At 47.0% G+C, this 12,115-nt stretch overlaps 1 protein-coding gene across 1 annotated transcript; it reads left to right on the forward strand.

Moving 5' to 3' along the window:
• Positions 1 to 327: 327 nt before the first annotated feature.
• LOC311366663 (zinc finger protein 281-like) lies at positions 328 to 11,024 on the forward strand (the record flags this gene model as incomplete). Its single annotated transcript, XM_084485458.1, has 7 exons — positions 328 to 449; positions 2,140 to 2,644; positions 3,658 to 3,765; positions 5,160 to 5,283; positions 6,697 to 6,780; positions 8,911 to 9,029; positions 9,372 to 11,024. The coding sequence occupies exons 2-7, from the start codon at positions 2,216 to 2,218 to the stop codon at positions 11,022 to 11,024; spliced, it is 2,517 nt and encodes an 838-aa protein (XP_084341584.1). The 5' UTR covers positions 328 to 449; positions 2,140 to 2,215.
• Positions 11,025 to 12,115: the final 1,091 nt, after the last annotated feature.

Raw genomic sequence — 12,115 nt, forward strand, 5'->3', positions numbered from 1 at the left:
TTTTTGGGGGGAATTAAATAAACTCATTCACTTATGTTGGAAACAAATGATTGAAATTGTAGGCCTTTTATTGACTAATTGCTTAAATTAGGATGAGGGTCTAGTTAGTCAAATGTGGTTTAAACCACCGAAAGTTCAAAGTGTGTACTGTGTTTAAAATGTAAATGCTCTGAACGTCACATAGCCTCTTCTTATTGTAGGGAGCATCACAGAGCCTCTTATTATTGTGCGGAGCATCACAGAGCCTCTAAATTCTTGCAGGGAGCAGCTTCACCTCCGCCTGGCTCCTCTCACGACCCGTCCGCGCGCCGACCCACAATCCCCCGCGCCAGGACAAGATGGAAGAAAGCAGCGCCCGCAGGAGAACAATGTTTTGGCAATAAAACCCCGAAAGCGGCGAACAAGGGAAGAAAATACACTCGTTTCAAACCCGCTGCTGTGATGTGTAGGTGAGTGGAAAATGCGAAGACTCATATTCAGGATTAGACCTCTGATTGTGAGGAGATGTGTGGAGAAGAGCGGCGCTCGGCGGCAGCAGCATTGTTTGTGTTGCATGGGCCGTAATGTGGCGGCTCCCCACCGGAGGAGCTAGCCGTTAGCTCCCGGCCGGAGGAGCTAGCGGCTAACTATCTCGTGTGCCTTTCTGATGTTATACTGTGGATTATTTGTAGTTTTAATTTAGCCCCTAATGTGAGATCCAAAGACCAGATGTACCGAGGAATGCCCGTTGGAGGCTAAATGTAGCGTGAGCGCTAGCAGCTCTAATTATACCACTGATAAATAGAGCGCCAGACTAGTGGACCTAATCAGAGACCTGGACCTCAGAGACTTGGGGCTGGATGAGGACTCCTTCTGGGCACTCACTTCACATTATTACATCCAATCGAATGGTTGTTTTTGGCACGTATGATTTTGTGTGATGGTGTTTTTAGACCCGACACGATTTGGTAAATCATCCTTTGTGTCACAATAAGGACTGATCTGGCGTCAGGGAGTCTTGGTATCAGCGGTGAAGTACAAAGGCTGTGGGGTTGAATGATGCTACGAGTCGGTGATATGCAGAGGTGGGATGCGTACACGGTGATTGATTCGGTGGGTTTCCGAGGTGAAGGATAAAGCCTTCAGGGAGCTCCGAGGAAGACTGCTTTGATTAGATACCCGGAGACTGCTCGATTGTCTCATTGTGACTAGCTGGCTAGCTATGCTAACTAGCCATGCTAACTAGCTGGAGTGCTACAATGCATCACAAAAGACTCCTCGTCCGCCACACAATAACATGTCGCCGAGCCCAACGGTCGGTCTGAGACCCGACACTGTCCTTAAAGAGCCCTCGACTCATCGCGATTTAATGTCGCCCGTTTATGTGACGCCAAATGTGTGGAGCCCAATCCCACCGAGCAAATAAATGGGACTAAACGAATAGAGACTAGACCATTAAGAATGTGAGATACTATGAAGTTATGTTATTTATATTAGTGGTGCGGCTCCTCTGTATAGTTTGTGATCACATCCAGGGTTGGTGTGATTCAAGTCTCTCACAGAACAACACGACGCGTTGATCAGCTCTGTTATTCCGTAGGAGGACATTGTGGTAGAAATGGGTTCCATATGGTGAATTATTGGACCCTAGCTGATTGATTTTTGACCATCTTATCACATAACCGATGCAGCCCATCTACTTAATATTACTCTAGTGTGTTGAAAGGTATATGCATTTAGCTTTCTTTGTTTAACGTATTACAATATTCTATCCCATTTTATTTACAATATGAACATAATCAGAAATGGGACATGAGGTTCCCCAAGTATTGTGTATTGTGTGACACAACCGATACAGATTGAAAACATTAGAATTAATTTTATATTATTGATATATTGACTGATTTGTATTGGTTTAACAAGGGTTTTATCAGGGTTTACAGTAATGTCACTCGCCAGTTGACTAAAGCCCTATTAATCCTTTGAAGTCATTATGCGTGACTAAGGAACAAAAAGTAATCATGAGAACCAAAATAACTGGTGTACAGAATACTTTTTTTTTTTTTGGAATCCTTTGAACTAGTGTCTTGGTGTCATCCTTTTTTTCCCGTGTCCTCAAATTGACCCGGCGGTCTCTCCCCTCTTTCTCCTTTCTTGTAGGATATCCTCCTGCATCCTTTTCTAGTTTTCTCACCTCCCTTCCTCCCTCACCCCTCCTGCACGGCCCCCCGCCACCATGAGCATCATCCAGGACAAACTGGGAAACGATTTTTTGCGGAACAGTGGAATGGACCCCAACTTTGCGCCGGGCATGTTGATGTTCAGCCACCTGCCGCCCGTCACCAGCTTCACGCGCCTCTCCTCCCAGTCGGTCATGGGCGAGCTGCCCCAGGAGATGGTGCTGAAGAAGGAGCGGGACTCGCCGCCCGACCACCCAGGAGTTCAGGGCGCCAACGGCAGCTTCCTCCACAGCATGGGCATCAAACAGGAGCGCCTCAGCGAGCTGGACTACCGCATGCCCGTGTACAGCTCGGGCGCGGGCAGCTGTGGCACCGCCGGTGGGAAGGACATGCTGGAGATCTCCTTCGGCAACCATCACCACAACCACCAGGGCATGCTCCTGCACGACCTCAGCCTTGCCAACGTGCGGCCGCTGGGGGAACCGGTGAGCAGGGGGGGGGGGGCAGGTTGCAGGTCCTCCAGTGTTAATATACTCTGTTATGAGCTCCTCATCCTCTGAGGCCCATCTTCTAAAGCAGGTTGTGGGCAGAGCTTGAGGTTGATTTTGAAACAGACTCTACACAAAGGCCCCAAGTTTGTTGTTGTTTCTAGCCTCTATTGAACCAGATAATTGAGAATGGAATCCTTGTTTTTTCTAATAACAGAACATTGGTGTATTGTGAAATGAAGCGCATTTAGTAAACCAGGCCTGGAATCCAGGAACCATTTCAAATAAGCCAAACAGCCAAACAAACAGAGGCATTTAAAAGCTACAAACGCCAATTGTGCATGCAAAACAAATAACCGACAACGGGATTATCTGCATGATGGTCATCTTAAGTGCCAAATACACCAGCGGCGAAGGGCGAGCGTCAAACCAACCGGCCCCATTATTTCCGCACACCGGTGGCGGCTAGACGCTCACTGCCCCGCGATCCTTCAAGCCACTGTCCTATTGCATAGCGTCCCCGCCCAATAAAAAACACTTTTATAAAGCTGTTTCGTACATCTTGGCTTGATACAAGGTCCTGTACATATGGAGATTGTTGATGCAGTAGATGAATAATTCCACAATGCAAAAAGAATGAGCAATGACAGTAAATAACGTGACTAAACCGTAAACAAAGTGCCCGACATACATAAAGTAACTATGAATTAATGTGACTATCATTGTAAGTGCAAACAGAGGATTATGGGCATCAGGCCCATATATGTAGTCAGAAAACAACTGGTATAATGTTATGGTAGCCTACCAACTATGTTGGTTGATCTGCTGCTTTCGAAACATAATCTCAACGGCACTGCAGCGCAACGCTTCCTATTGGTGCCAGGGGCGGCATTTGTCGCACGTAAAATGCACACGCGGCGCCGGTGTTTTCGGCTTTAGCCTGTTTTGTACTGTAGTACGGCTGCCGGTCTGACCGTGTGGGGGCTAACCCAGGGTTTTGTGTCTCCAAGTTACCGGGCCGCCCCGGCAGGGAACTCAAGGAGCCAACAGGCAGACGCGGGCGCAAGAACGGAGACGGGCAGGGCGTGAAGTCCCGAAGAAAGAGAGGCGATGCAAAGGTCAGACGTTTAATCTTCTCTGAAATTATCAAAAAATGTTGTCAGATCTTCTTAGAGCAGAAAGAATTGTCTTATGTGTCTTCCCTTATGTTGCTAAATCTTTTCCTGAATATGTGGTATTAAGCAAAAATTTATTATATTATGGGCTGGGTCAATGCAATTGACTACAAAACTTTGTCGCCCCAAACAACTAGTTTTACTCTTGTCCTACACTCCAGTCCAGTGGTGGCAGTAATGCACCAGAAGGCTAGTCGCCATTCACTATAGACGCCATAGTTTAAGGAAGAAGAAGAAACCAAACTACAACAATTGGGGCAGCAAGCGATTTAGTCACAATTCGAATTAGTCACAAAAACAGAATTAGTTACACTAAATGATCATTTGCAGATTGTGATTTTAATTTTTGGATTAATTTGCAAAATCCAGTTGGTGTACCATACGAGTACGACAGCAATGAGTCCGTTGAAAAGGAAACACCCTGGAGCCACCACCTACATACAGTGTTAATTAAGTAATTAATCGTTAAATTAGTAGATTAATCGAAAAAATAATCACTAGATTAATCGTTCAAAAAATAACTGTGTGTGTGTGTGTGTGTGTGTGTGTGTGTGTGTGTGTGTGTGTGTGTGTGTGTGTGTGTGTGTGTGTGTGTGTGTGTGTGTGTGTGTGTGTGTGTGTGTGTGTGTGTGTGTGTGTGTGTGTGTGTGTGAAGTAGCTGTCGTAATTAGATTAGACAACATATAACAATGAGGAAATATATGTAGATTAGACTAATCTACTAATTTAACAATTAATTTACACTGCCTAGCACACAAAAAGTTGTCTTATTTGTGTCATATTCTATATGTATGTGTATAAACGGTGCAGACTCGTTATTACCCGGGTAGTAAGCCCGTAACCTACTGTCTGTCCCTAAGTGGTGAATTTAACTTGAAGCATGTACCGTGTAATGTAATCTTTCCCTGGGTGAGTGCAATCTTACCTATCTAGGGGGTTAAGTGTGAGGTACTCACTGCAGGTCCACAGCCAGCTCTCTCTGTCATGCTGTACCGGCACCTCGTCTCCAGGTGACCAGCCCGCGCTTTGATTCCACTCGTTCAGTTTCCCCAGTGTACAGTGTTACAACCAAAAAGTTCACTCATGGAAGTGTCTTCAACAAAACCATGCGTCCTCTCTTTTAATCCAACAAATTCCGAGTCTCATCTAAAGAGAGCCAACTCCAGAGACTTTCAACTCAGTCGCACTTTCTGAGACTCAGCTGTTGCAATTTATTGCTAATGAGCACCTCTGTGTGATGTCAGTACTGACCCTATCCATAAGCACTCTAAAGCTCACTCTAGTCCTCATTTTGTAACCATAGTAAAAAGGTTAAACACAGGTCTGTTTGGTTTCAGGCCATGCTGCTGGATGCAGAAGGCTCCTGCCTATCGCCCAGCTCCAAACCACACATCTGCGAACACTGCAGCGCCGCCTTCCGCAGCTCCTACCACTTGCGCAGACACGTGCTCATCCACACAGGTGAGTGGCTCTCGGTGGTCCCAGCAGCCACGCCTCCCTGTACTAGCCTCGACTCTGTGCTCCCTGTCTAACCCTCCTGCTCCTCAACACCAGGGCTCTTTGACTCAGGACATGCCCTCAATAGTCCCAGAGGAATGAGGTCCAAGCCCCGCAATGTTGTCTCAGAAATAAAATAAAATGGCCAATTACAGTCAACGTATTATTGCATTGTAAAATCATTCACCTACTGTATCAACAATCTCCATATGTACAGGACCAAGCCGGGATGTACAAAATAGAAGTGCCTTTTCACACGTGGAGATGCTAGGGAATAGAACAGTGGCGTGAAGCCCAGCAGGGCGGCGCGCTTGCGTGCGTCAAGGCTTCGCCGGTGTGGGTTGGTACGTCGGAAATAATGGGGGCGTTCTTTTTGACGCTGCACTGCACTTCGGCGGTGGTGTGTGGCCAGCTTTAGTCCACACGTAAACTTTTTTTTTGTGTGAAAACGCAGAAGTCTTGTGTGTTTGAGCCGACAGTCCAGACGGATCCGGCGTTTCGGTGCCCGAAAACACACTTTTTGGAAACCAGGTCCCAGGGTGATAAAGATAAAAACGGCCCTGTGCGTTTTTGTGTTAGGATTCGTATGGACGCGAGATACGCACGTGTCTGGCGTCCATACGAACACTATCGCCCCTCCCCACCAGGTGGCAACGTTAGATTTCCGTCTAATTTGTTTGATTTGTATCATTTTTTCAGCTTTAAATACAGCCCCATGGTATATTTAATTACTAACTGTACATTAAAAAGTATTTTCTGCTTAATCTACAAGGTTTAACAACTGCTCTCTCCTCCTCGACTGTATGTTTGTATACAGCGCGCAGGCTTGATATGCATACTCCGCCTCGTCGTCTTCTTTTTTTGATGGAGAACCAGCGCCACACAGAGGCCTAGGAAAACGGAGGGGAAAAGATTGTTTTCACCCGTGTGGACAGGGCCTTAGTCAGCTGTGACTCACTAGTGTGAGAAGCCTTGGTCAGCTGTGACTTACTAATGTGAAAAGCGTTCATCAGCTGTGACTTACTAGTGTGAGAAGCCTTAGTCACCTCTTTGCTGGGAACTCAACACCAGTTCATGAACCATGGGCTTTCAATTACCATCCAAACCCCACAATATTTATTTGGGTTACTATCAGTGGTTTGTATACAGCTCAATGGTGTCTTTGTATTTATTTACCTTATTAATAAATGTATTTATTAATTCATTACACAAAATGATTCTTTAGAGTTTATCACAAGGCTGAATAATAAGTCCTAGAGTTTAGGTATATGTACTAAACATGTATATTTTATAATAAAACACTATTTTCATTGTGACGGGTGCAGGTAGAGTGTAAAATAATGTGGTGAGCTGGTGGTTGTACTCTTGATCGCACAGGTGAGAGGCCCTTTCGGTGCAGTCAGTGCAACATGAGCTTCATCCAGAAGTACCTGCTGCAGAGACATGAGAAGATCCACAGTGGTGAGGCTCCGCCCTTCTACCTCTCCATACACACTTAACACTAGACCACATCCACAGTACGCCACATCCACACCTTAACGATTGACAATATTTTATTATGAAACAAAATAGCTTGTTGAAAATGGATAATTCTTTCAGATTGGTTCTAAAGACATTGAACGATATGTCACACTCTAAACCACTGATATTGATATGAAACACGTGTTTCTAAAATCAAGGACATCATATGGCATTGGGGAAATGTGTGTAAACGAGACCTATTTGAAATAAATCTGCTCTCAATGAGTTATTGTGATAAGGAAGCAAAAAATAGTGAATATTGAACATCACACTGAATTCGTACTGCAGATAAAATTGTGTATGGTTTGTTTGTCAAACAAACCAAATAACCAAACCAACAAATGTCTCCTAATGAATCAATCAGATCTCGATGGGCCACAATATATACCTCAGGATGATAAGTCTGTACAGTCTCAACGGCGTGATTTTTTGTTATTCGTTGGCGTGTATAATAATAATAGCCTACCAGTATTAACATGTCCCCCAAAGGAATGTGTCTCTCAAATGTTACAATATAGCCAGTGAAACTGTGTGTGTGTGTGTGTGTGTGTGTGTGTGTGTGTGTGTGTGTGTGTGTGTGTGTGTGTGTGTGTGTGTGTGTGTGTGTGTGTGTGTGTGTGTGTGTGTGTGAAACACGCATCAGCAAACACACAGTAGACTTACAGTATCTCACAAAAGTGAGTACACCCCTCCCATTTTTGTAAATATTTTGTAAAATATATATATATTTATGGCAAGAAATTACAAAAAAAAAAGAAATTACACTTTGATACAATGTAAAGTGTACAGCTTGTATAACAGTGTAAATGTACTGTCCCCTCAAAATAACTCAACACACAGCCATTAATGTCTAAACCACTGGCACCAAAAGTGAGTACACCCCTAAGTGAAAATGTCCAAATAGGGCTCAAAGTGTCAATATTTTGTGTGGCCAACATTATTTTGTGAATAATTTTTTTTATTATGTTGGTATGTATTATGGCTTAGTTTTGAAGCTGGATATATAATAGTCGGAAATAAAGTCTGCCGTTGCTTTGCTGTTGAGACAAAAAGTTTTATCAACCACAATTTCGTTGGGTAGGTTGAGTTCAGCCAGCGGTAGAATATTGGCACCCAGGAACATCCTGACATCAACTTAAAGCATGTCTGGATGTATAGCAGCCTAGCTGCCACAACCACACATTTCCAATATTGGTCTATGTAGTTTGAAAATAACACCCTTCATGCACCCTTTGAGTTTTTGCTCATTCCCTATCTTTTTATTGTTCGATGAGCCATGAGTATCTAAAGCCGGCCAGACTTGTCTAAGTAGGCTTATTTCCCATTAGACAGTGGATTTTTGGTTCTTTGTGCACAAATACAGTAGTTTACTGTGACACCCGGGAAATGTCAGGAAGGTAGGGCAGAAATGGAACGACCTAGACTGAAGCGTACAAGGGTTGATTAGTCTCTCAAACAAATGTTTTAAAATGTTACAATATAAAGCCTTTAAAACTAACCAATTTTGTGTTCTTGTGACACAAATATCAATACGTGCTTATACGATTTTCAACTTCTGAAAAACGTGTAAAATACTAGGTCTTGCCCTTCCGTACACCCAAAGCGACTGAGCTGTTTGAAACATTTAAACTTAACCACATTTCAATGCTGTGCGTTTGAGATGCAATAGAGGAGACGGAAAGATGGAGCACATTTTTTAGTAATCTTCTAAATTTGTAATCACAATACTCTAAAGATCCTTTGGGGTCACAGATCCACGTTGAATGCTGCATCGTTCCCGTTGCAACATGATTTCAACACACCGGGACTTCAGAAAGAGGTTACTTTTTGATTTGGGTATTTGCTATTGACCCCATGCAATAACCAGCTAGGGGGAATGGGTCCGAACTTCAGACATTCAACAATGAGCATTGGTACTTAGAAAAAAAAAAAAAGATGTAGGAAATGGTGGCAGCTCTGTTAGCATTGAGTCTGTAAGGTGCATGAAGCCTGATGTCACCATAGATGATTCCCCGACCACAGTGATCATTCTCTCTCTATACTATTAATACACAGCACTTCATTCTGCAGGAGAGAAGCCCTTCTGCTGTGACCAGTGCAACATGCGCTTCATCCAGAAGTACCACATGGAGCGACACAAGAGGACGCACAGTGGCGAGAAGCCTTATCGCTGCGACACCTGCCAACAGGTAGGGCTCATCAGGGGGCCCTTCAGCCACTCACACACTGCTGGGGTGGCTGATGATTAAACCAACGGGGCAGGATAGTGTGGTGGTTAAGGGTCGACCCCCCCCCCCCCCCCCCCCCCCCCTCCCCCGTAGTTAGATGACATATCCCCATCCTAAATCTTAAACCTCTGAATGTTGCAGTGGAAAGGCCTTATTAATCGATATTCATAATGTCAATAGTATAATAGAAATTATATTTTGTATACAATGTATCCTACACTCTTACTCTTTCAAGCTGTGTACTGAGAATCGGATGATTTAAGGCATAACGTATCAAACTAACATTCACCACCTTCCCATCAGTTCTTCTCGAGAACCGACCGGTTACTGAAGCACAAGAGAACCTGTGGAGAAGCCATAAAGAGGGGCCTGGACCCCAGCATGCTGGAGCTCAGCGAGGCAGAGCTGGGCCAGGGCAGCTACTCGCTCACTCAGGGAAACACCCCCGCCTCGGGCCGCAAGCGGGCCAAGTCCAAAAACAGCGAGGGTGGCGAGCGCAAGAGGAAGAAGAACGCGGTGGGCGCGTCCTCCTCCGGGGACATGGGCCTGCAGAACTTTGGCATGGAGCAGCTGTCAGGCTCCGGCCCGCAGGGACGCACGCCCAAGCTGATGTTCAAGAAGGCCGGCCGCAAGAGCCAGGACAAGGGGCTCCTGATGCTGAGGGACGACGCCGGCGGGCAAAAGCTCCTATCCCAGAAGCCCGGCGGCACGGTGCACGCGGGGGGGTCAGGGGAACTAGACGGCATGGGTCACCTGCAGGGCCCTGGGCCAGCCAAACAGGGCCTCGCCACCACCAGCAACTACGACGACGCCATGCAGTTTGTGAAGAAGCGGCGCTACCTCCACGCGGCCAACAGCGACTACGGGGTGGGCGTCCTCCAGGGCCCCCTCGGGCCCGAGCCCACGCCGGCCATGCTGGACAGCTCGCCGCTGGAGCTCAAGCACGACAAATCAGGCATCCCGGACGAGGTGCTGCAGAGCCTGCTAGAGCACTACTCCCACAAGGGCGACGGCACACACCACCACCAGCAGCAGCAGCAGCAGCAGCAGCACCACCACCACCAGCACCACCTCGACGTCAACTTTGACCTCTCAGACCACCCCCACCACGTGGACCTGCAGCCGGCTGCCCCCGTCACCCCCGAGCTGGAGGAGGAGGAGTCGGGCGGGGACAAGACAGTGGTGATGAGCGAGTACTCCAAGTTCCTCCTCCAGGCGCTGGAGCGCACTAGCCACAGCGGTCCGTTCCCAAGCCTGGGTCCCAGCGGGCCCTTCCCAACGCCCTTCCCCATGCTGGCGAGCAGCTCCAGTCCCACGGGGCCGCTCTTCTCGGAGAAGCATGTATACTCCACGTCGGCGCTGGAGTGCGTCTACCCGCCCGCCGTCTCCTCCCCGCTGCCCGTGGCGCCGCCCCCGTCCACCGGCAGCTCCGCCTCCTCGGCCGCCTCCACCTCCTCTAAGCCGAGCCACTACGGCCTGCTGGTGGGCTCGCCCGCCCAGCCCGCCTTCCATCTGAGCCTGGAGCAGCAGCAGCTCACCCCCTCCCAGGAGCTGACAGAGCAGCTGGAGAAGCAGCACTCCCCCGGGGCCTTCGGCTTGCCGCCTCCCCAGGAGCTCTCGTCCCCCGGGGAGGGCCCCAAGAGAGCCCCGGTCCTCAAGGCCGTGGGCGGAGGGGCCGCCTCCGCCCCCAACGGCTTGGGTTACCCCGACCTGGCGGCGGCGCTGGACGTGCCCAAGGAATCCCCCTACCAGATAGAGAACTTTGCGCAGGCCTTCGGCTCCCAGTTCAAGTCCGGGCGCCACACGCCGCTGGGGGGCTATGGCCCCGGTGGTGAGGCGGACCCCCGTATACGGACGGCCGTCTCAGAATTCTCAGGATACACAAGTCTGCTGGCCGATGTAGGCGAGCCGGTGAGCGCGGGGGCCAAGACCCCGACAAGCCAAAGTTTCAGATAAGGGTCAGAGGTAAGCCCTGGGTCCGGCTGGGGGGGGGGGGCGGGGCCTTGGCATCCTGGCGGGGGGCCCCGCCCCCCATTCTCTTACTTTGGATCTCGTAGCGCGGCGACACACAGGAACAGAGGAACAGAAGAACATGGAAATGAAAAACTGCCAACGTCGATACCTACCAGGGATGGTCTTCCATGGCCTCAAATGCAATTTTTAAAAAAAATACTTTTTTTTGTACTATGTATTTAGTCTTTTTTTTTTTTTCTTGAGTAGTGGGTATAATATGAACATAAACCGTAGATATAAATGTAATTTAAAGACATTTAGAGGGTAGCTATGAACATGCTTGATTTATTTTTGTTGAATTTCTTTCTCTGAATCTTGTGTTTTTGTGATCACCAGGCCATTGTAAAGTAATAACTAATGATGTTGATCATTTCAATAATGTTTGTTGCAGGGAAAGGCCCAGAATACAAATGGCAAAAAAAGTATATATTGTCTGTTACAAAATGTATTAACTCAGGAAATAGGCAAAATTGTGTAATAAGACTTGTATTTTGAGATGCAAATAGCACACTTTTTACAGGTGTACTTTAAGACTACAAAGCTTTCTTTTTTTTTTTTACTCACGAAAGAGTTCCAGAAGCTTCCATTTTGTTGCGTTTCATGTTTTGATTTCTCTGTACAGCTTTGTCGAGATTATGGTACAGTTTGTGTCGATGTGAAGACATCCACTGACCCATGTTTTACTTTTAAATATTTCTTTTTTTATAAAGGGCCACTTGTGCACAATAGGTAAAATGGATTATTGGTGTTTTTAAACTTGTGCTCAGACCCGACCGTAATTCAACGATCGATATTTGGTACGTTTTAAGGCCAGCGGTCAACGAAAATATTGTTCCTCGTCAGTTATTGTAGCAAAATAAACACCCCCCCCCAAAATAATCCCTGGTTAACCGCTGTGCCCCTGGTTAACCGCTGTACTCCTGAGCGCAGGGCTCCTGTACATCGGCAAGACGTGCTGTATACCTGGTCTATTCCAATCCTCGCTGGGACTTTCCAGTCCGTCAAAGGAATCAAACAAGCACTTTTTCTTTTCT

Source organism: Micromesistius poutassou, assembly GCF_964030765.1.
Source record: "Micromesistius poutassou genome assembly, chromosome: 21".
Taxonomy (NCBI): Eukaryota; Metazoa; Chordata; class Actinopteri; order Gadiformes; family Gadidae; genus Micromesistius; species Micromesistius poutassou.